Below are 22,901 nucleotides of genomic sequence, written 5' to 3'. Positions count from 1 at the left end.
TTTTTTGATTTAGGGAGTGATTACATTTGTAATAATCCACCTATAAACAGTATGGTTATATTCTCCGTACTGAAGGAGCGGGTCCAGCAGTCACATGGGTTGCTCATGTCCAATCCGGTGGAACTGAGCCTAGTGTTAAAAAAGCTTGCTGGATCCGCCCCTTCCCCAGAATTCGCTCAGTTCTCGCTTCCCTTCGATCTTTCCTTCAAAATTAGTAAGATATTATTATACTTATTTGATTACTTGCCTTATTAGCGCCAGCCGTTTGCGGCTCGGCTTTTCCTTTGGGAGAAGTAGCGGTTTCGTTTTCCCGCGGCTTTTTTGCCGTTTATGATTCCCGCTGCCGCTTGTGGATTCTTTCAATCCTTCGGCCCGGAGGTCCTTGTGCAAGTATTTATATATTTATATATTTATAGTGCTATTGTTAAAGGGCTCGAGAAATACCTCCTGCGGTGCGAGACGCTTTTTTTCTAGTCTCCTGGACTTAGTCGATCGCTTCCCCTTTAAAATTACTGTTACGGAGCGATTTTTTCGGCGCGAAGGCCTTCGCGCCTTTTTAATTTAGGCCTCTCGTGTTGGCCTTCTGCCAGCCGCGTGTGCCTTAGTCCACCGCTCGGATCCTGGAGTGGGCTTTGAGACGCTCAGGCTTAATTCTCCACCGGCTAAGCCTCCAACCAGAGTGCCTTGGTTACTTTAGTTAAAGTTTAGGGAGGCTGGCCACGCTGTATTTGGGGACACGAACTCTGGGTTTGCCCAGATTGCCCTCAAGTCTCAGCAGCTCCGAGGCCTAGGAGCAGGATCCCTTCCTCTTGGGAAAGCCTTGAAATTCTTCTCCCTAATAATCCAGTTTCTTTGGCTCAGCCTTGTCTTCTGTTAATTGTCAGACTATGGCTTCCTTTCTCAAGAGAGGCACCACTCAAGGTCCCAGAGAGGCCAGGCCTACAGGCGATGAGATTACCAGTATCCCCCAGGCCTCGACCGCCTCTTCTTCAGGGGCCCGCCCCTTGACCAAAGTCACCAGGGCTGAGAAGAGAAGGGACCAAGCCCTACAAAAAATCCATGATAAATCAGCAAAGCGATTGAAAGTACAGGCCCAAGTGCTCAGTAGTCATGACCCCCCAGAGGCTCCTAATCTGCCTTCTTCTGGGGTCACTGTGTTATCTCTGGATGAGCCAAACCTAGACAGACCCCAACCTAACCTATGGGGATTAGGTCCAGAGGAACCAGATATTATTGAAGATTCCCCCCAGCCAGGATCCTCTCAGGCTTTCAGGGATTCTTTTGCCATTCCTGCTGATATTTCTAGTTTACCTCCAGAATTCCAATCTATTTTTTCTGTGTTATCCAAGGCCATTGATGCTAAACTTTCTGCCATCAATGCGCCCTCCTTACCTCATCCACCTCCTCGTCCCTCCCGTCCCTTGGGTTCTTCCCCAACGGTTAGAGCTCCAATTCAGGATGAATCAGATTCCTCTCAGGATGAATATGAGGATATGGAAGAGGATGAGGATCCATTTCAGGGCCTCTCAGACGATGAGGAATCCCAAATAAAGGTTCCTTCTCCAGTTACTATTTTTCCCTCTCAATTGTTCAAATCTCTCCTCCTCAAAGCTAGAATTTCCACAGGATTAGCGGCCCAAGAGAAGCAGGCCACCACATCCACTGACCCTCCGGAGGAGAATTTACCCTACTTCACAGAGGAACAGGAGGATAACGAGGTAATCCCTATGCCCAAATTGTTTAAAGATGCCTTACTTAAGCAGTGGGATTTCCCAGCTTCTGGGCTTAATCCCACCACCAAGGACAAAAAGTTGTACAAACTCTCTTCTTCCTATGAGGATCTCCTATCTTTTCCCAAACCGGATGAACCTGTCAAAATCCTTCACTCGGCGGCTGCCGTGCCAGGCGAAGCAGAGGAAGTTCTCCGTCCAGAGGACAAGCGGATTGAACAGATGCTCAAAAGAGGGTTCACCGCAGATTCCTGGGCTATTAAAAGTTCCGCAGCGGCTTCCTTTTTCTCCAGAGCCATGCTTCTGTGGCTTCGCCAACTTCAACAACATATTCCTCCCGATGATTTAAGAGGTCAACAGGACTTCAACAAGGTATTTGCAGCTGCTCAGTACGTGGCTGATGCCACATTACAGTCCACCAGATTCGCAGCCAAGTCTATTGCGGCTTCCACAACGGCGAGAAGACTCCTATGGCTTCGCCCCTGGCAAGCAGGAGTACGTCAGAAGTGGCAGTTATCTCTGGGACCATTGAAGCACGATCTGCTTTTCGGAGATCTTCTGGATCCACTCCTCACGGAAACCACGGACTGGGTCCAACCACCAAAAAGGCCACCAAAACGCAGTCCTTTCGCCGCCCAGGGCGTCAACAAGATCAAGCGGCTACCTATCAGAGAATCCCAGGTCAGTATTCCCCCCGCTTTCGTTCCCAAGGTAGGAACTCCAGGGGCAGAGGTTTTCGCTACCAAAGAGGAGCGTCCTCTAACAGGGCTTCAAAAAAACCTAGATGGTAGTTCTTTCTCTATTCCCATAGGTGGCCGCCTAGCCTATTTCTCCTCTAGCTGGCGTCTCACTTCCAAGGATCCCTGGGTTATTGACACTGTTCAAAAAGGTCTTCTTTTAGAATTTACTTCTCCCCCCCCTAAACGTTTTATTTCCTGCCCTTCTCCCAGGTCCTCCTCAGATCGTAACCGTATGGAGGAGGCCATTTCCCACTTATTGTCCATCAGAGCCATTCAACCGGTTCCTCCCGGTCAGAAAGGCCAAGGTTTTTACTCCATCCTATTTATGGTTCCTAAGTCCTCCGGAGGTTGGAGAGCTATATTGGATTTAAAGAAGCTGAACCTATTCATCAAATATAGAAAGTTTAAGATGCACTCCTTACCATCCATTTTAGCCGCCATCCACCCGGGGGATTTCATGGTTTCATTAGACCTCACTGAGGCCTACCTCCATATTCCTATAGCCAAATGCCACAGAAAATTCCTACGTTTCTCCTTCCAGGGCAGGCATTTCCAGTATAGGGCGATGCCATTTGGCCTTTCCTCGGCCCCTAGGGTCTTTACAAAGCTCTTGGGGTCGCTGGCGGCCTATATCCGGGCTTCGCCCATCCACATTTTATGTTACCTAGATGACATTTTGGTTCATGGGAACTCCCTAGAGAAAGTGAAAGTAGATCTTTCTGTCACCATGTCAGTTCTACAGGACCATGGTTTTCCCATCAACTTTGACAAAAGTCACCTCCAGCCTTCCACATCCATTTTGCACCTGGGATCCATTATTAATTCAGAATCCTCCCAGGTCTTCCTCTCTCCTGAGAGAAAAAACAGTATAGGGGAGTTGATTTCACGCATTTTATCTCAACCGTCAGTTTCCATAGTAACCCTGTCTTCTCTTTTGGGGAAGATGGTGTCATGCATAGGCATCATTCCCTGGGCTCGCCTTCACGCTAGGGAACTACAGTGGCTTCTATTACCCTTTCAGAGATCGGGGCACAGCAACTCAAGTCGTCGCATTGTCATCCCACTGATTGTTCGCAGATCTCTCAAGTGGTGGATGTCTCCGGCCATGGACAAAGGATCCCCTTTCAGGTGCCCGGAACAATTCGTCATCACCACAGATGCCAGTCTATCGGGATGGGGCGCCCATGCCCAGGGGATGATAGCCCAGGGCACGTGGTCCCCGGAGGAAGCCTCCAAGCCAATCAATTGGCTAGAGTTAAGAGCCGTATCCCTGGCTCTGAAACAATTCTCTCCTCGCATCCCCAACCGGCACGTTCTCATTCTCACCGACAACATAGCCACAAAAAGCCACATCTGCAGACAGGGGGGCACGAGATCCAAGGCCCTCATGAGGGAGGCCCTCAAGTTAGGCCTTTGGGCAGAAAAACACCTTCAGTCGCTCCTAGCCGATCACATCTCGGGGAGCCTCAACGTCCAGGCGGATTGGCTCTCTCGAGCAACGATAGACCCAGGAGAGTGGAATCTCCATCAAGACCTGTTCCATCAAATCAGTCTCAAATTCGGCCTACCAGTACTGGACCTTTTCGCGACCGAAGCGAACGCCCAACTCCCTCGCTTTTTTTCCAGATTTCCATCCCCGGGAGCAGAAGCAATCAATGCCCTCAGGAGCCCCTGGCCTCCAGGACTCCTGTACGCATTTCCTCCAATACCAATTCTCCCGGACGTGATTCACAAGGTCCTCAGCGAGAGGGCTCGAGTAATCCTAATCGCCCCTCATTGGCCCCGCCGGCCCTGGTTCGCGGATCTACAACAACTGTCCGTCCAGGACCCCTGGCGACTCCCCGTTTCGGGGGATATGCTACGGCAGGGGGCCTCATTCCATCCAGACCCGGAGTGGTTCCACCTCACCGCCTGGCTGTTATCAGGAGAGACTTAGAACTGCGTGGACACGACCCCGACACAGTGGAGGTCATTTTAAAGGCCAGAAGAGGTTCGACCAATCGAATCTACGACCATACATGGTCCAAGTTCCACCAGTGGTGTCTACTGGAAGGGTTTTCTCCCCTGTGCATCCCCATACACAGGATCATTTCCTTCCTTATGCAAGGTTTCCATCAAGGCCTCTCCACCAGCACCCTCCGGCGTCATCTGGCGGCCATTTCCTCTGTACTAGCGGGGCCCCGCAGACAGCCTCTCCGTTCCTTTCCAGAAGTTCAGGAATTCCTCAAAGGTATAGCCAACCTCAGACCTTCCAAGGTTCACAGATATCCTTCCTGGGATCTGCCACGGGTTCTCCATTCCCTCACACAGGCACCCTACGAACCCCTAAAATCTGCGTCCCTAAGGTACCTATCTTTTAAGGTAGCATTCCTGGTGGCTATTACCTCTGCCCGACGCATTTCGGAGTTGGCAGCCGTTTCAATCAGGCAGGACCTCTGCCAATTTCATCAGGACAAGGTAGTATTACGGCTGGACCCCACCTTCTTACCCAAGGTCAGTTCTATGTTCCACAGAACCCAAGATATTGTCTTACCTTCCTTCTGCCTCCAACGGGACCATCCTTTGGCAATTAGATGGCACACTCTGGATCTCATTAGAGCGCTTAGGATCTATATCCAACGCACAGGACCCTTTCGGAGGTCGGAAGCACTTTTCGTAGCCTATCATCCCAGAGTCATGGGTACCAAAGTGTCTTCAACAGTGAAAGGCCGTTGGATCAGAGGGACTATCTCTAAGGCCTACGAGTCGGCCTCCCTCTCAGTTCCAAGGAACATCACAGCGCATTCCACCAGAAGCGCAGCCACTTCGGCCGCTTGGGCGACTCAAGCCCCGTTGGAGGAGGTCTGCAAAGCAGCCACATGGGCCTCACCAAATTCCTTCATCAGGCACTACAAGATTGATTCTTACGCCTCAGCGGACGCTGCCTTCGGCAGAAGGGTACTCCAATCCGTTATCTCTCACGATAGCAATCTAACCCCACCCTAGGGACCAATCTATTGGGTATTTCCCATGTGACTGCTGGACCCGCTCCTTCAGTACGGAGAATAGGCGTTGATTGCTTACCTGAATGCCTCTTCTCGTACGGTGAGCGGGTACAGCAGTCACTTCCCGCCCTTGTTTGTGTCTTCTCTATCTTCTATCTTCTGTAACCTTCTTTCTTCTAACTATGAGAGTTGAACACTAAAGAGCTTCACATCTGAGCCTAGTCTACGGATTCGCGAATTCTGGGGAAGGGGCGGATCCAGCAAGCTTTTTTAACACTAGGCTCAGTTCCACCGGATTGGACATGAGCAACCCATGTGACTGCTGTACCCGCTCACCGTACGAGAAGAGGCGTTCAGGTAAGCAATCAACGCCTATTTCATTAAAAATGCATATATTTGACATGTACAGTTTTTCGGAGTATTTCATAAAATGTACTTAAGGTAGCATTTGAATGTCATTCTAGCATTCTAGCACTTTCAGTACAAAATTTTGGATAGTGAGAATTTTGGAGGAATGTATAAGAATGTTATGTTTATTAAAAGTAGAACCACTTAATGAAATACATAGCAAACAGATAAATGGATTTGATGTCTAAATACATGCAAATGTATAAATTAAAGAAAAATTCAATAAAGATAAAAGCTTACACATTATAAGATATGTTGGGTTAATTCTTAAAGATGCAACCCTAAACTAAAGAGAAAAAGGAGTCTGTGACTGATATGCTTTTCACATTTATTGTTTAGGCTTTTTTATTGCTCTGAATATGGTGCATTTCTAAGACAGACAAATGCCAAACAAGATAAACACATAACTATAGCATAATTTGTGAAATAACAGCATGTGAAGAGATTAATAGAACAGCAAACACACAAAAATGTTAAAATAATATAGATGTATTCCAAATGGAAGTTATTTTGTATTAGAGTTTGGTGTTAATAAATTCATGGTTATTAGAATACTGTAAATCAAATATTTATTATAAACATCCAGAATCTAGATGAATCTTTATCATTTGTTTTTTATCCCATATTTTGCTCGTTAATAAAATATTGCACAACATTCTTTATACAAATAATGTAAAGTACCTTGAGCAGTAGTTCTAATATGGAATGATAGCACAACTGTTTTCTAAAATAAAAGAACAAACATACAATTAGTTTTGTTTGTACCTTCTCTCTCAGAAGCTCAGTACCATATTCAAGAAAATATTGTACTTCAAAGATAAGTAACCAATATTCTCCAGATTTGGCTGACTAACCAACTCATAAAAGCTGTCACTATTGGCCTGGACATTAGATGTTAGTGACAGTTGAGGAATGCCTGGAGAACTTCAGATTCTGCCGTATTTCTACTATAGAAGAGTCACCTGAACTGTGAGGTGGGCGGCAAATAAGTTTGATAAATAAATAAAAATATTTGATCATCCCATCAACAGAGTCAAAGAGGTTTATTAGTCCACTGTGGTAAAAAACAGCAGAGACTTTTAGCCTCTTAAAAGCTAACACAAGTATTATGGCATATGCTTTCAACACTATGTGCCTGTTCAGCAAAGGTAAGGAAGTAGTGTAATATTAATATTAAAAAGTATGAGAAGAATTCCCCTGGGATACCCAAAATGTGAGAGTATTTAATGTAATATCACATGAAATGGCAATGGTCTCTTCATCTAAATGCTGTGTTCTCTGTAATGTGTAGCAGTCTTTTTCTGGTCATTATATACTGTATCTTGATTCAGCTCTTAACATTCAGAGGAAAAAATAACGATAGGGCCTAAGTCTACTTGGTATCCAGTTTTGGATTATCAGCCCTTTTCAAGTAGGCAAGCAGTGGGGAAGTATCAATTTTTAAAAGCAGCCATATTTTTAAAAGAAAGAACAGTCCTTGTACAATAGGCTTTACTTTGGGTCTTTGTTTTCATTACTTATTTAAACATTATTTAAATTCCTATTTCAGCCTTGATTTCATATATGACCTATTTGAGCATGTTTCAAGCCGCAACGGTCAAGATACTTTGAAGTGTGGGAGCAAGCATCGGAAGCCCACAGTCAGCTTACAATTTAAGGTAGTTGTTTTCATCCACTAAGCTTTTACAGACATTGTAGTTTAAATCTCCGATCAAATCAGTTTCAACTTCTTAATCAGGGGGGAGTTGGGGAGCCCTTGCAGAGTAGTGCCGAGGACTTTAACACATTTTTTGCTGATAAAGTCGCTCGGATTCGGGCCGACCTCGACTCCAATTGTAAAACAGAGTCGACTGACAACGAGTCAGTCGAGGTGACTGGGGCACGTACTTGTCCACCTGTCTGGGAAGAGTTTGATCTGGTGACACCTGATGAAGTGGACAAGGCCATTGGAGCTGTGAGTTCCGCCACCTGTTTACTGGATCCGTGTCCCTCCTGGTTGGTTTCGGCCAGCAGGGAGGTGACACGGAGCTGGGCCCAGGAGATTACCAACGCTTCCTTGGGGAGGGGAGTTTTTCCATCACTCTATAAAGAAGCGCTTGTGCGCCCCCTCCTCAGGAAGCCCTCCCTGGACCCAGCCGTACTTAACAACTATCGTCCAGTCTCCAACCTTCCCTTTATGGGGAAGGTTATCGAGAAGGTGGTGGCACTCCAACTCCAGCGGTCCTTGGAAGAAGCCGATTATCTAGGTCCCCGGCAGTCGGGTTTCAGGCCCGGTTACAGCACGGAAACTGCGTTGGTCGCGTTGATGGATGATCTCTGGCGGGCCCGGGACAGGGGTTTATCCCACTACTGTAATGCTCTCTACATGGGGCTACCTTTGAAAAGTGTTCGGAAACTTCAGATCGTGCAAAATGCAGCTGCGAGAGCAGTCATGGGCTTACCTAGATATGCCCATGTTTCTCCATCACTCCGCAGTCTGCATTGGCTGCCGATCAGTTTCCGGTCACAATTCAAAGTGTTGGTTATGACCTTTAAAGCCCTTCATGGCACTGGACCAGAATATCTCCGAGACCGCCTCCTGCCGCACGAATCCCAGCGACCAATTAGGTCCCACAGAGTGGGCCTTCTCCGGGTCCCGTCAACTAAGCAATGTCGGTTGGCGGGCCCCAGGGGAAGAGCCTTCTCTGTGGCGGCACCGGCCCTCTGGAACCAACTCCCCCCGGAGATTAGAACTGCCCCTACTCTTCCTGCCTTCCGTAAACTTCTTAAAACCCACCTTTGCCGTCAGGCATGGGGGAATTGAAACATCTCCCCCTGGGCACGTTTAATTTATATATGGTATGCTTGTGTGTGTGTCTGTTAGTATATGGGGTTTTTTAAATCTTTAAAATTTTAAATTGTTTGATTACTTATGATTTGTTTCTACATGTTGTGAGCCGCCCCGAGTCTTCGGAGAGGGGCGGCATACAAATCCAAGTAATAAAATAAATAATAAATAAACTAATGGAAAAAAATGACTGTCATCTCCTGCTATGAATATGGGTTTTTCTTTCAGAATGTTTTCTTAATCATTTAAAATTAAATATATATATTTCTTGGCTGAAACCAGTTGTTCGCACTTTGTTTTCCAAGTTGGTTTGTCATCAATAGCATTCCTTCTAAGTGTATGTCTGCCATAAAGATAAAGATAAAGTAGACTATTTTAGGTTTATCTCTTGATAAAGCAAATTTGATATTTTACTTTTGACAAGTTCTGTGGGCAAATATACTCTGCCTTTTAAAAAAGAATCTCTGTCTTTGAGAATCAGGGGCAATTTAAAATTGTTTTGTACTTTAAATTTTATAAGTGAGAATTAATTTAAATAGATAACGTATTCAATTCTGAATTTTAAGGCCATTGACACCGCTCGCCAGATAAGGATAAGTGTATTATGCAGTGTAGCAAAATTGATTTTATCTGTCTGATCATTAAATTTACTTTGTCATAGAGTTATTTTTTTTAAAGTGTAAGAAAATAATAATTTGTACACTGTGCCACTAGGTGACGCTATTGTGATTATTAGGAAAGCTTTGCTGAGATGATTTGGAAATTTAATATTTTCCTTCTTTCTTTCTCTCTCTTTTTTAGGATTCGCTGCATTCCTTAATGGCAACATTAAGCACATCTAACCCTTTCTTTGTTCGCTGTATCAAACCAAATATGCAAAAGGTAAGCTTAAGATTGCATTTACCTTAGATCATTCACGATGTATCTATAGAATGTTATCATAGTCTTCAGGGACTGTTCTTGCAATTACTCTAGTACTTTACTTATCATTTATCAAGATGCCAACTCCCTTTTATCTGAAATATTTATCTACTGGTATGTTTCAAACAGTAGTGGGTTTCACTTGCCTTCGTTTCAAGTTCGGAACTGTGAACGTGCTCACACGTGGCACTTCTGCTCCTACACAGAATCTTCTGTGCATGCACAAATCATTTGTGATGATGGCCAGGTGGGTGCGCAGAGCCTGCCTCCGCTGCTATCAGTTCGCCCAAACCAGGGCAAACCATTAGCAACCCACCATTGGTTCCAAAGCTGTGTTATATTCATTTATTTATTTATTTATTATTTAGATTTGTATGCCGCCCCTCTCCGCGGACTCGGGGCGGTATACAAATCTAAATGTATTCAATGTATTCTATCAATATACATTGATAGAATCTAACAAATAACTGATCAATAATTGGCAAAAATAATTTATCTTTATAAAGAAGGTGCATAATTTTGTAGTTTATACTAAGTGATCTAGTAAGACAGATGTTAGAAAATATTTCCAGAAATGTTTAATTCAGAAGTAAGCTCTATTGAGTTTAGTGCACATTTATTTCAGTGTGTGTGTGTATATGTGTTTGTACCAGTTTCCAGTTAGCAAAGTAAATGGGGAAGATGGCAGAAAGTAACAAGTTGTACTCATGTGATATGCTTAATGACCACAGGTGATTTGCTTAAGCCTAGGTAGAACTAGAAAGAACTGATTTTGTAAATTGAATGTGGTCATGTGATGTTTTACTTTATAACTCCCTTGCTTAGCAATGGAATTGCTGATCCCAATTTCAGTTGATTCCAGTCAGAATGTAGTGGTTATTAAAGCAAACTTTAATGTACAGCTTTTGATTAATTTGATTAATAATAATCAAATTAATTATAATTTGATTATAATATATGTTCTGTTTATAATATCTGGGCTTCAAAACTGGGGCCAACATTAGATGGAAATAAAGAACGGGTTTTTTAAATCCCCTCATTCTTCCCAGGGTAATCTTGATTTTTTTCATCCCAGATATTCAGCCCATATATATGTTTGTGAAAATACTTAAGGATTCTTTCATAGTCCAGAGGAACTGTAATCATGAATATAAACCTACATTCGTAAATGATTCAGAGATCATTCTTGAACAAAGCAAATACTTTTGTGATTTTTCAGGAAAATGCCACTGTGGTTCTTCTAGAAATTATTATTTTTTAAATCTTTTTGATAAATTGCCATATTTAATATTATTAATTACAATTTTTATATATTGTTTATTACATTGAGACCACTGTTTTCCAAATACAGTAATTTTTAAAGTATGTGGGAACTGGAAGAGCAAAACATAGTACATTTTCCTTTCTCCAAGTCTGTGATTTCTAAATTTAAAATTTATTTCTTATGGAATAAATAGTTGCATTTCCCTAAAGATCATAGTGGGAAAGTCAATTTTTGAGAAGGTCAGTTGTTGGTTTTAGAACTATTGATATAAATTATTTTTATTTACCTTGAGCTTAATATCCGCTGTTGAATCCTGATTTTCATCATTGTTACTTTCCTGGACTCTTCCTAGTTGTATATGCTCTGTTTCTCAGTTCTGTTGTTTTCAAGTTTTTTTCTTTCGGTACATAAGCCTTTGCCCAACTATTATGTTCAAAATAATGAATAACGAATCAGAACACTGCAAATAAAGTTTCATGTATTCTAATAAATGAATTTATCAGATGAACACTATAAATATCTCAAGTAATGTTGTTTTCTGCCCTCAATTTTTTTCTGAAAAGAAAAATCACTACAGGAAATTATAAGAAAAACTATCCCTCTTGGCTTAGAATAGATGACAGGTGCAAGGCATAATAGGAAGGAGGCCATGGTGGGATATGCCATTTGTGATAACTGCTTGCCTAATCTAAACGAAACAAGCAAAAAGTACAGCAAAAGTAGGAATAGATTGGATTCCAGGGATCCTAGTTTGCTGAATTTGGCTCTTGATATTTTTTTAATGGAAAAATACTGAAAGGTTGGCTAGTTGTCAAGACAGCATCTAAACTATACTGGTACCATTGTCATGTATTACCAGTATATCAAGTTTAACTAACGTTTGACATTTACCTTTCAAAATGATTCATATGTAAGGTCAAAGCTTTTATGAAGAATCACATTCTTAAACATATTAGAAATCATTTACGGACAGTAAAAGACACGAGACAAGAATCCTGCTTCTCTTTTCCTCAAATACACAAGAGAGATTGTGATGAATGCTTAGTTGTTCCTGTATTGTTATGCATATTATTACCTGTTTTACTGACCAAATTTTCCAATGGCTCTACTATCAGCATGTTTAAAAATACTGTATCTTTTAAAAAATAGTTATCCTGTTTCTATTATTTTATAGACAACATCAATATTTTTCTTGGAGATAAGAGTATAAGATTTCACTTCTGAAATCTTCCCAGGAATTAACAGTGATTTGAAGTGCCCCTCCTGAAGAATAATTTAATTTGCAGGCAAATAGGTTCTTCAATACTATAGGAGAGCCTATTTGTGCTATTCTGTGTGTGAAAATAATTATTTGCATATAAATGTATAATCTTTCCATAAAATACATGGATGTTTTTTTTTAAAAAGTCATATACATGGAAGTTTTAAATTATATTGACAACCAAGAAGCATGACCGACTAGATTTGTTCTTATAGAGACTTCTCAGTTGTGGGAAGAAAGTGACAGCTGTTAATGAATGACGTGATCATGTGCAACGTGTGCATTGTTTCCTTATCTCAACCTTCTGAAATACTGTACATATGTAATTGTGCTGCACCATGAAGCATTTTTACTAAAGAATCAGGAGTAGGAAACATCAATTGGAGAGACAGGCATGAATGCTAATGAAACCACACTCAAAACTTTAGAAAACATGTGATCATAGAGCTTTTGCCATAAAATAACCAAACCTTTTTCTGCATGGTCTTTTAGTTTATATCCTTCCAACAAAAAGAATGTGTTTGGTTATGTATTTACCCACATAAACCTCTATATTGGGATAACTCTTCCATTTGCATCCTGGAAAACGTAAAATTTGATATATGATTAGACAAATATTGTACTGTCCCTATCCCTCCACACTCCCCGATTTAAGATTGTTGGATATGCCCTTCTTGCTTGTGCTGCTCATGCAGATTGTGTGATTTGGGAGCAAGAGACCGAAGAAGTACAGGAAATTTTAGTAGCCACCAAGATCTTGGATAAATATTTTCAGCTGCCTGTCAGTTGCTGGAACAAGGTTGACTTCAAAATTAAATTATGAAAGCTTTCAGGGGCTAACCAGAACAAGAAGATTGAGCAACATTTTTTTACCTTGATAAGGATCTATTTGAGAAATTCCAAGCATAGTGAGCAATTTAAGTATTTTGACCTTAACTAAACCTGAAGTCTATAATCCAATATGCACTAACGTTCAATCATTTAATTTTACTAGAACTCTAGACTTTTCAAATTCTGTATTAGAAAAATACATATTATGCTAATTCAAAGTATACTATAACTCATAGATTTTTAAAAAATTGTTACTATATCTATCATGGCCACTTACATGAAAACATTTTGTAGGTTCGGTGTCTGTTCTCTAGAATAAAAGTCCTCATTTATTGCCTAGAGGAAACTGCCATGCAAATATTCCCATATAGCATAAATTTCCACTAAAGTTTCTGAACCCCAAATTGTCCCCATAAATTTTCTTAGAAAATAACATTGATGAGGTGCTTCTATGCTGGAGTTAAAGACAAGTCATTGCAGAATGCTAAGATGTCTGTCTGCCTTCACAGTGTTTATTGCTTTGGATACAGTTTTTTAAGCAGCAAAGGGAGAAGAAATAACAGAATTTTTATTAGTGAATTCACCTCGCCAATCCTTAAGAACATCCTGTTGATACAACCTAGATGAGATCATATACCAGTCAGGGATAATGTCCTAAATCATTTTGACTATGTGAACTGGGTGAGATCATGTAAGCATAAGAGGCCCATTAGAGATAGGCAGTTTGCTGCATACAACTTTCACATGGTCTCTATCGCTACATCTCATTCTTTTTTATTTTGTTTTACAATACATTGTCATAAAAAGGGTTAATAATCAGTAGAGGCACTCTGTACATGTGCAGAGGGTAAATAACTAAAATTATGGCATCCGGGCTAACAGCTCTCCGACCACTGGCAGATACACCTGAACCAGGAACATTTCATCCCTGATTTGGACCCTTAATCCATGTGAAATTTGTTACATTTTTAGTCACTCTTTTGTTTATTAAAAAAACAGAAACAAATTAAGTTCTTAAACTTGTAGTTAAAACTTTCTTTGGCTAAAGATTGAAAAAAGCTCACTGTCAGGATATGACTGGAGCCATATTGGAGCTTCAGTGTTGCCACTCACATCTGCTGTTAAATTTGTCCAGTCAAAGGTTTCCAATATCTGAAAAACAGTTAACAAGCAATTTTCTAAAATTGATTTGAAAAAGAGTTATGCAAACTTGATATCCTTTCAAAAGTGCTGATCCTGGTTTGAGGAAGAAGATGATTCCATCTTTCAGAACTCTTTAGCCTGCTAGAGACCACTGCCTTGTGGTCCAGCTCTTCATTGAAGTTGTCAGCTGTTATTTTTTGCAGAGTTGTCTTCTGTTCACCTTTTCTTCCTTGAAACCCTAGGAAATAACAGAATAGTTGAACAAACTGAGTAAGTTCTCACTTCAGCTTCACTTAATTACTAAAATTAATGGATTGTTATTGATATTCACTTTTGAGTTTCTGCACTGGAGCATGATCACAATTGGCAAAATTACTACTGAAAAAGTCAAGAAAAGGAGCATAGCAGGACTATCACTCAGGACTACCTCCTGTCACATCATGTTGTTGTAAGAAAGAGGACAGACTACAATTGAAACTTGAAAGAAATAGAGGTAGACTTGAGAAATTGTTGTTTGCAAACCTTTGTATTTTCAAGCTGTGCAAGTACTAGTGTTTTTCTTCTTCTGAATACTCAAGCAAACAAAAAGTAAATCCTTGTCAAGGATTTCTAGAAAGATGTCTTAAATTCTAAGTGGATTCTGTATGTAGACATGGCAACAATTCAGGGAGATACGAAGGCTGATGATGAGAAGTTTGAAATGGAAGCACAATTGGAGGGCAATTTGTTTCCTTGCAGTGAAAATATTTAGAGTTCCTATCCCCTATGCTAGATTTTGTTTGCAAGCATATTGTTCATGTCTTATCACTGAAGGCCTCTGAAGAATATATTTGTTTTCAGCATTGTTCACATTTTCAGCACTCATAAAGGAAGATTAGTGCCCACTCCTCCCTCTGGAGTTTTGATTAGAGCAGTGGCTGCTCTTGAGCCAACGTTGGCCAGGCATGACTTCCTCTTAGCAGCAGCAGGAATGAATTAAAAGAAACATAGCCAAATACATCACACGAAACTCTCCAAATACCAGCAGTCTGAAGAAAGCCCTGTTTTGTGTGCAAGTCTCAGTGCCTCTGTGTGAACGTGTGCTTAGCATGCGCAGCTGCTGCGGTTAGAATTGCAGATTTTTGCTGAACTAGAAGAGGGACTCGTTTCAAGAAAGTAAGAGAAATCTCTTAATAGATGGATGTTGTCAGGGCCATCTACAGATACAAATTTGAAGTAATTTATTTGGAAGCCACAGTCATAAGGCAAATAGAAGTAGGCTGCAGCAGGATCATTTCGGCTTTCAAACTAAAATCACTTGATATTTATGAAAATTGCAGAGTTTGGCTATTTAAGCAAGCTCTTCAATTGTTCCCCAGGAGAAATAGAAAAATGAAAGTGTTAAAAGCAGCGTTCTCCTATCTTTCTGAGTTGGCAGTCTGGCGTGGGGGAGAAGGGATGGTTTTGTGCAACGGGTAGGTGTGCATGTACGGACAGCTTCATTTGTGTGAGCAGGGCATGTAAATACCTGCCAATCATATGAGAAACACTGAATGCCAGCAGCCACTGCTCACATAAATTGGGCTGCAAGCACTGGTGCTTGCACGAGTGGGATTGCAAATGCCAGCGCCCACTGCTGGTATGAATCGGGCTCTGCATGCACACCAGCCTGCCATTCGCACTGGCCGCATTGTGGATAGGCCACGGCCTGGTAGTGAACCATGGCTCACAGGTTGGGAACCCCTGCATTAAAATACACCTTTTATGCACATTTAGAAATTGAAAAAAATATCATAATAATGTGCCAGGCAGTTAAGTTGTATACTTTTATATTAATCCCATATAGGTATGTATAATATTTGGCTTTCAGAACTATATAAAAGTTTCAGGGAAAGAGATGAAGGTAACACAGAAGGGCACAGAATTGAAAAAAAATATGAATATATATTCTATATAAACTCATTCATGCCATTTTCTACAAGTTAGAATTATTTTTACAATCTTTGTACCAAATGTTGATGGTGCACATTAGTTGAATGTGAGGAAGAGGGGCGGCATATAAATCTAATAAATAACATAAATAAATAAATAAATAAATAAATAAATAAATATGAAATTCCAGACAAGTCCGGTTGATAAAAACAAATAATAAGGAAATTGTAATCTTACTTTACCTTGCAAAAAAAGGGAGGTTGGTTGTTATTTATGAATCTGGGGTTGGTTTTTTTAATCCTTCACATTAGTGATTAATAGGGCTAGAATATTTTAAATATGTAAAGTAGCAAATAAAGTATGTTAAAGTTTCTTTTGAAAGAAATCTATTTTGAATATTGGAACTGTCTAGGAAGAATTTGGACTTATCCTCTTTTGTAATTCTTAACAATGTTGCAAAAAAGAAACCCCTTGTCCAATATACAGATTAGTTACTTGTTATATTTTCATTAGATTCTAGCTAGCAGCAATGTTTTAAATCTATAAATTAGGTTTTCAATCTAATTTCTCTATTGTGAAAGACATTTATAATTAAAGAACAATTTATGCTGATAAAATGGAAATACAAGAACGATTTATTAAAATTCTGTCTGGCTCCTCCCAGAGCAAATGCAAGATTTTTATCTTAATTGTGTTCATTTAATAGATTTATTAAGTGGAAATAACTAGTCTCGTTACAGTTGTGGAATTAAACTCATATCTGATTTTTTTTAAAGGAATTCCAGTCCTAAGTATTAAATAGAGAGAAAGACCTAGTGACTCCAATCAAATGATGAATAAAATTTAATTTTAGTTTCTATTATGGCATGGGCAGACCATCCACTTCTCTTTCGGCACATGTCCTAGACCAATGAGTCTTTCAGACAGTCATTCCTTAGTTAATTTGTGACTTGACAATCTGCTCTACACAGGTCTGTTCTTGAGGATTACCCAGAAATGTGGTCCAAATACATCAGCAAAAGCATCAATGTGCATGCCTCAGTATTCCTATGTAATGTCTCACAATTCAAAGTGTTGGTTATGACATCGGGCCCTTCATGGCATCGGACCAGAATATCTCCAGGACCACCTTCTGTCGCACGAATCCCAGCGACTGGTTAGGTCCCACAGAGTTGGCCTTCTTCGGGTCCCGTCGACTAAACAATGTCGTTTGGCGGGACCCAGGGGAAGAGCTTTCTCTGTGGTGGCCTCGACCCTCTGGAACCAGCTCCTCCCAGAGATTAGAACTGCCCCCACCCTCCTTGTCTTTCGTAAACTCCTTAAACCCACCTCTGCTGTCAGGCATGGGGGAATTGAGACATCTCCCCTGGGCCTATACAGTTTATGCATGGCATGTTTGCTTTTAATAAGGGGTTTTTAGTGATTTTTAGATTACTAGATTTGTTGTGCATTGTTTTATTGTTGTTGTGAGCTGCCCCGAGTCTGTGGAGAGGGGCGGCATACAAATCTAAGAAAGAAAGAAGGAGAGAGAGAGACAGAAAGAAAGAAAGAAAGAAAGAAAGAAAGAAAGAAAGAAAGAGGCGGTCCCGTAAATAATGTCAAAGCTATTATCACAGGATGTAAACCATTCCAGGTAAAACTGCCTTTTGCAATTTACTGGTGGTGATTTTGCCAATGCCAGTGGTGTTCAGATGGTGCTCCAGATGTTTTGAGATTGCACCGCAGATTGCACTGCAGAACTTTTGTCAGTTCTATTTCTATTTGCAAGTACAGTGATCCCTCGATTATCGCGAGGGTTCCGTTCCAAGACCCCTCGCGATAATCGATTTTTCGCGATGTAGGGTTGCGGAAGTAAAAACACCATCTGCGCATGCATGCCCTTTTTTCATGGCCGCGCATGCGCAGATGGTGGAGTTTGCGTGGGCGGCGGGGAAGACTCAGAGAAAGTTCCTTCGGCCGTCCAGCAGCTGATCTGCTCGGCAGCGCAGCGAGGAGCTGAATCAGGGTTTCCCCTTTGCGTGGGCAGCGGGGAAACCCCGATCTTCGTCTGCTCGCTGCTGTTGCGGCCGCCCAGCAGCTGATCTGCTCGGCAGCGCAGCAGCAGCGAGCAGATGAAGATCGGGGTTTCCCCGCCGCCCACGCAAAGGGGAAACCCCGATTCGGCTCCTCGCTGCGCTGCCGAGCAGATCAGCTGCTGGGCGGCCGAAGGAACCTTCCCTGGGTCTTCCTCGCTGATGGCCCCGCTCGCCCGCCCGCCGCCCGCCCGCTGCCCGCCAGCAAGAGGGGGAGAGATAGAGAAAGAGAGAGAAGGAAAGAAAGAGATGAGAGAGGGAGGAAGAGAGTGTGAGAGAGGAAGAAGCAAGATAGAGAAAGAGAGAGAGAGAGAAAGATGAGAAAGGAAGGAAGAGAGTGACGTCATCGGATGGGAATAATCGCGATATAGCGTTTCGCGAAGAAGGAGATCGCGAAAATCGAGGGATCACTGTATTTGCATTTGTGATTTCTCCAGTTCTTTCTATTCTATTCTGCTATCTCCAAATATTGCAATGTTCACTGTCTAGATTTTTTTTTTGGGGGGGGGTGTCTTATCAACAATTGTCAAGTCTGGTCTGTTGTATGTCCAGTCCTTGCATGTTTGAATTCTAAAGTGCCAAATCACTTTAGCTTACTTATTTTCTATTTGTTTTTCTTTGTTTTGGTCCTACCAGTTCCTACTTGCAGGTAAATGATATTTCTTATAGATATTCCAATGGACCATTGTTGTTGCTTTGTCATGCCACTGTTTGTGATCACTCTGGGCAATTTTGCACCAGCTAACGTTTTTTCAGATTCTTTGCAGAGCTGACATTTGTCGCCTGTTAGCTGCTGTTGTGATGATAATGATGAAAATGATGTTTGCAAGGCAAACAGTGGGGGGATCTGTTATTTGAGTGAGTCAGGCCAAGAAAAGCAGTGGACATTTAGATAAGATTATAGGTGGAGTTAGTTCCAAGAAATAATGGTTCTGTTGGTACAGGGAACAGGATTGAGGTGGTTAAGCTTGAAGAACAAGGTAGGAGCAGACAAAGCAGATACGAAGTTTTCAGTCTAAGCTGCAATATGGGACAGTTGTCAGTACTTCGTATCTCTAGAGAGTTGGCATGACTCCTGTTACATTTTTTTCTAGGCCAGCATTCCAGGGAATGCCAGAAGCTGGATTGAGCTAGTATATAATTTCTTATAGTTCTCCTGAATTAGCATCAGTCTGTGGTATTGTAGAAAAGTAATGGGTGACTAGACTTTATTACCCAGCACTGTTCTGAATACATCAATCAAAGCCCACTAACCAAAAAAAGAATTTTTAAAGTCATCTTCAGAGCTGTAATGAACCAACCCTGCTGCATAAAATAGATATGGTCTAACAGTGTTCAAGGTTCCAAGTTAAGTGCATTTCACCAGCCAAGAATGGTGATCCAACCATGAAATTGGGATGGGGAGGAGGAACATAACGGTTTCAGATGCTGGGAACTGGAGAAAGGTGATAATCAAAATATTTGTCTGGTGCATTGATCTTCCTGATCACAATTTATATAGAATTTGGAAGATACTTTATTTATTTATTTATTAGATTATTTAACAACAATGTCGTTTGGCAGGACCCAGGAGAAGAGCCTTCTCTGTGGCGGCCCCGACCCTTTGGAACCAGCTCCCCCTGGAGATTAGAACTGCCCCCACCCTCCTTGCCTTTTGTAAAGCTCTTAAGACCCATCTCTGCCGTCAGGCATGGGGGAACTGAGACATCTCCCCCGGGCCTATACAGTTTATACATGGTATGTTTGTGTGTATGTTTGCTTTTAATAATGGTTTTTTTAGCGTTTTTTAAATTATTAGATTTGTTTTTACATTGTTCTTGTTATTGTTGTGAGCCGCCCCGAGTCTACGGAGAGGGGCGGCATACAAATCTAATAAATAATAATAATAATAATAATAATAATAATAATAATAATAAATAATAATAATAAGAAACAGCATAAAACAAATCTAATATTTACATTACTAAAAGCCTTTATTACAAACCAAGCATACACACAAACATACCATGCATAAATTGTATAGGCCTAGGGGGAAGGTATATCTCAATTCCCCCATGCCTGACAACAGAGGTGGGTTTTAAGGAGCGTACGAAAGGTGAGGAGGGTAGGGGCAATTCTGATCTCTGGGGGGAGTTGGTTCCAGATGGCCGGGGCCGCCACAGAGAAGGCTCTTTCCCTGGGCCCCGCCAAACGACATTGTTTAGTTGACAGGACCCGGAGAAGGCCCACTCTGTGGGACCTAACTGGTCACTGGGATTCGTGCGGCAGAAGGCGGTCCCGGATTGCATAGCAAGCTTTGCCAGCAAGAGAAAAAAAAATCTTATATTAGAATAATCATATAAAAAAAGCATAGAGCAAGGCACAGGTTGGTCAAAATACTTTTGCTTTCAGGAATTAGGAAACTCAGCTAAAGAATTAAGTTTTACTTAATTTATTTTCTCCAAAAATCTATAGTTCAGTATAGATAGAGCCTATTTGGTTTACTGCTTAAGGCAGCTGACTAGAACCTGGAGGCTATGAACTCCAATCTCCCTTGACTCTCGACCGATGTCTCTGGCCCAGTCTCTCTCTGCCCAATCCATCTCATAGGATTATTTTTGTTGTGGGGAAAGCAGGAGATAGAAAGAGCATTAGATCTGTTCACTGCTTTGAGTTATTTATAAAAATAATATAGATTTTTTTTTAAACAAAATTAAAAAAATGCTGTTTTTCTCGGCTCTGGCTGTCATAGCTGAAATTATGGCCAATAGAACTTTTAAGAGTCAAGGGATTTGGGTAACCTATTAGTAAAAAGGAGCAACCAGAGTACTCACTGCCTGTCAGAATTATTAACTAATTAATTAAATTTGTATGCCACTCAATAACTCTGGACATCTTAAAATAAACAAAAAGGCCTGGGTGAAGAACCAGATATTCACAGCTTTTCTAAACAATAATCACCAGAAGAATCTTGTTTCAGAAGATGCCTAAAGTAACCACATCTCCCTGTGAAATTAGGCTGTGAGTTCTACACTTTGAAGCCCAGAGTAGATGTTGATACAGTAGCCAAAATCGGAGAATTGATGGATGAGCCATGGATAATACAGAGGTCTTAATTCTTTCTTTCAAGAAACAAGTACAGCACTAAACGGACTCCTTCCTTCTTGCTAATTTCTCTAGCTAATTCCATTTTGTCTAAAATCATATCATTTCACAAGATTATCTTTTGTTAAACCATATTTGTCAGGTCATGGTAATAAGGCAACCTTGCTTCATGGTAGATTATTAGCAAAGGGTTTTTTTAAGGTATCCCAAAATGCATTGCAAGTCAGTACTAAATTAAGACAAACACGATTATCTCATAAAACTTTTGACAAAGTTGCATTGTGTTAAGCAATCCAGAATGTTAATAAGTTACAGTTGGTCTCCTACCTTCTCCTCCTCATTGCCTGCCACCCTGCATAATATAAACACTCATTTTAAAAATCTTTCAACAATAATTGATTTTTTAAAAACCCGGCAAGAACTAAAAACCTAAAACCTTTATTAGAGACATTGGTCTTTCTTAAAATTCTGGCATTTTTGCTGAATAAACTGATGTTTTAAGATTCCTTTCTGTATTATATTTTCAAACTATCCCCATAAAATTATAGAATCCCCTTAAAATATGAGATTGTAATATATAAATGCATGTCAAATTTCAACATTTATTTCAAGCATTACATTGACATTCAAAAGCAGCGTGATTAGGTAACATACAACCAGAACAGCTTTTTTTCAAGACTGAATTTCCATGCTGAGAAACTGCAATCTCTATATTCATGTCCAAGTAACTGAATTTAAACAGCTACAGCTTTACCCAACTTGGTATTGTAATGATGGGAGACATGAGATCAGTTGTATTTCTGCTGATCATGTGATTTTTTAAAAATACTTAACTGCAAGAAGCTCTCCCAGGGGAGGCATAAAGTAACATAAATGCTGGTTAACTTAAAGTGGATTTGTCCCTGAGGACTAGTTTGCAGTTGGTTTCATAACTGGGAAAATGGAAATTCATTTAAGGTGTACCTGTGCACAAGTCAGCTCTAAGTAATAAATAATTTACCTTGAGGGAGATTAAATATTGGTGATTTCCATCTGTCGATATTTGTGAATAACAATATGCTGTATTGGTATAATTGTTTTGTATAATTATTACAGGAAAATATGCAACTTTGTAACTGCTCTCAGATTATACTGATGGGCCTTTTATCTATCATCTATCTATCTATCTATCTATCTATCTATCTAACTATCTCTCTATCTCTCTATCTATCATTTGGATTTCTAGGCCGCCCTTCCCCAGGGGACTCAGGGCAGCTTATAGCATTAAAAAAATTCCAAAAGACGAAGAGGTTTTTAGGAAGATTATGGAATGTGCAGAATTGGATATGGTGACGAGAAGGTTAAATAATCAAGTGGAATCTGAATTTTATAAAATTTGGGAAAAAGTGTATAAATGGTGGATTTGAGAAAAAAAGATTATTGAATATAATAAAACAAAGTATGAAACAGTAAAATGTATATTTTTGAATACAACTTACAGTGAAATTCAATGAATAACACTATTTCTAATAACTGAGTTTAACTATTTAATCATAATTATATAATCAATAGAAAATGTTTGAAATTTTAGGTTTATTTTTCTTTGTATATTAGTATTGTATACAAACAGATATTTCATCGATAAGTTTACTTTTCTGTATTGATCTAAAATAGAATTATCTTTTTATTTTTTTATTAGGAAGACTTCTATAATAAGAGGAGCAATGGTAGCTCCTATTAAATGTT

General features: G+C 40.6%; 1 protein-coding gene across 1 annotated transcript in view; it reads left to right on the top strand.

The window, feature by feature from the left end:
• MYO10 (myosin X) overlaps nt 1-22,901 on the top strand; it is a 177,513-nt gene that overhangs the window by 104,142 nt on the left and 50,470 nt on the right. The window contains exons 18-19 of the mRNA XM_070747109.1: nt 7,412-7,520; nt 9,491-9,571. Coding sequence (XP_070603210.1) covers nt 7,412-7,520; nt 9,491-9,571 — 190 coding nt within the window. The remainder of the gene's footprint in view (nt 1-7,411; nt 7,521-9,490; nt 9,572-22,901) is intronic.

The sequence above is a fragment of the Erythrolamprus reginae genome, chromosome 3 (genome assembly GCF_031021105.1).
Source record: "Erythrolamprus reginae isolate rEryReg1 chromosome 3, rEryReg1.hap1, whole genome shotgun sequence".
Classification (NCBI taxonomy): domain Eukaryota; kingdom Metazoa; phylum Chordata; class Lepidosauria; order Squamata; family Dipsadidae; genus Erythrolamprus; species Erythrolamprus reginae.
Note: the sequence above shows the minus strand (reverse complement) of the source record. Positions and strands in the feature narration are given on the sequence as shown.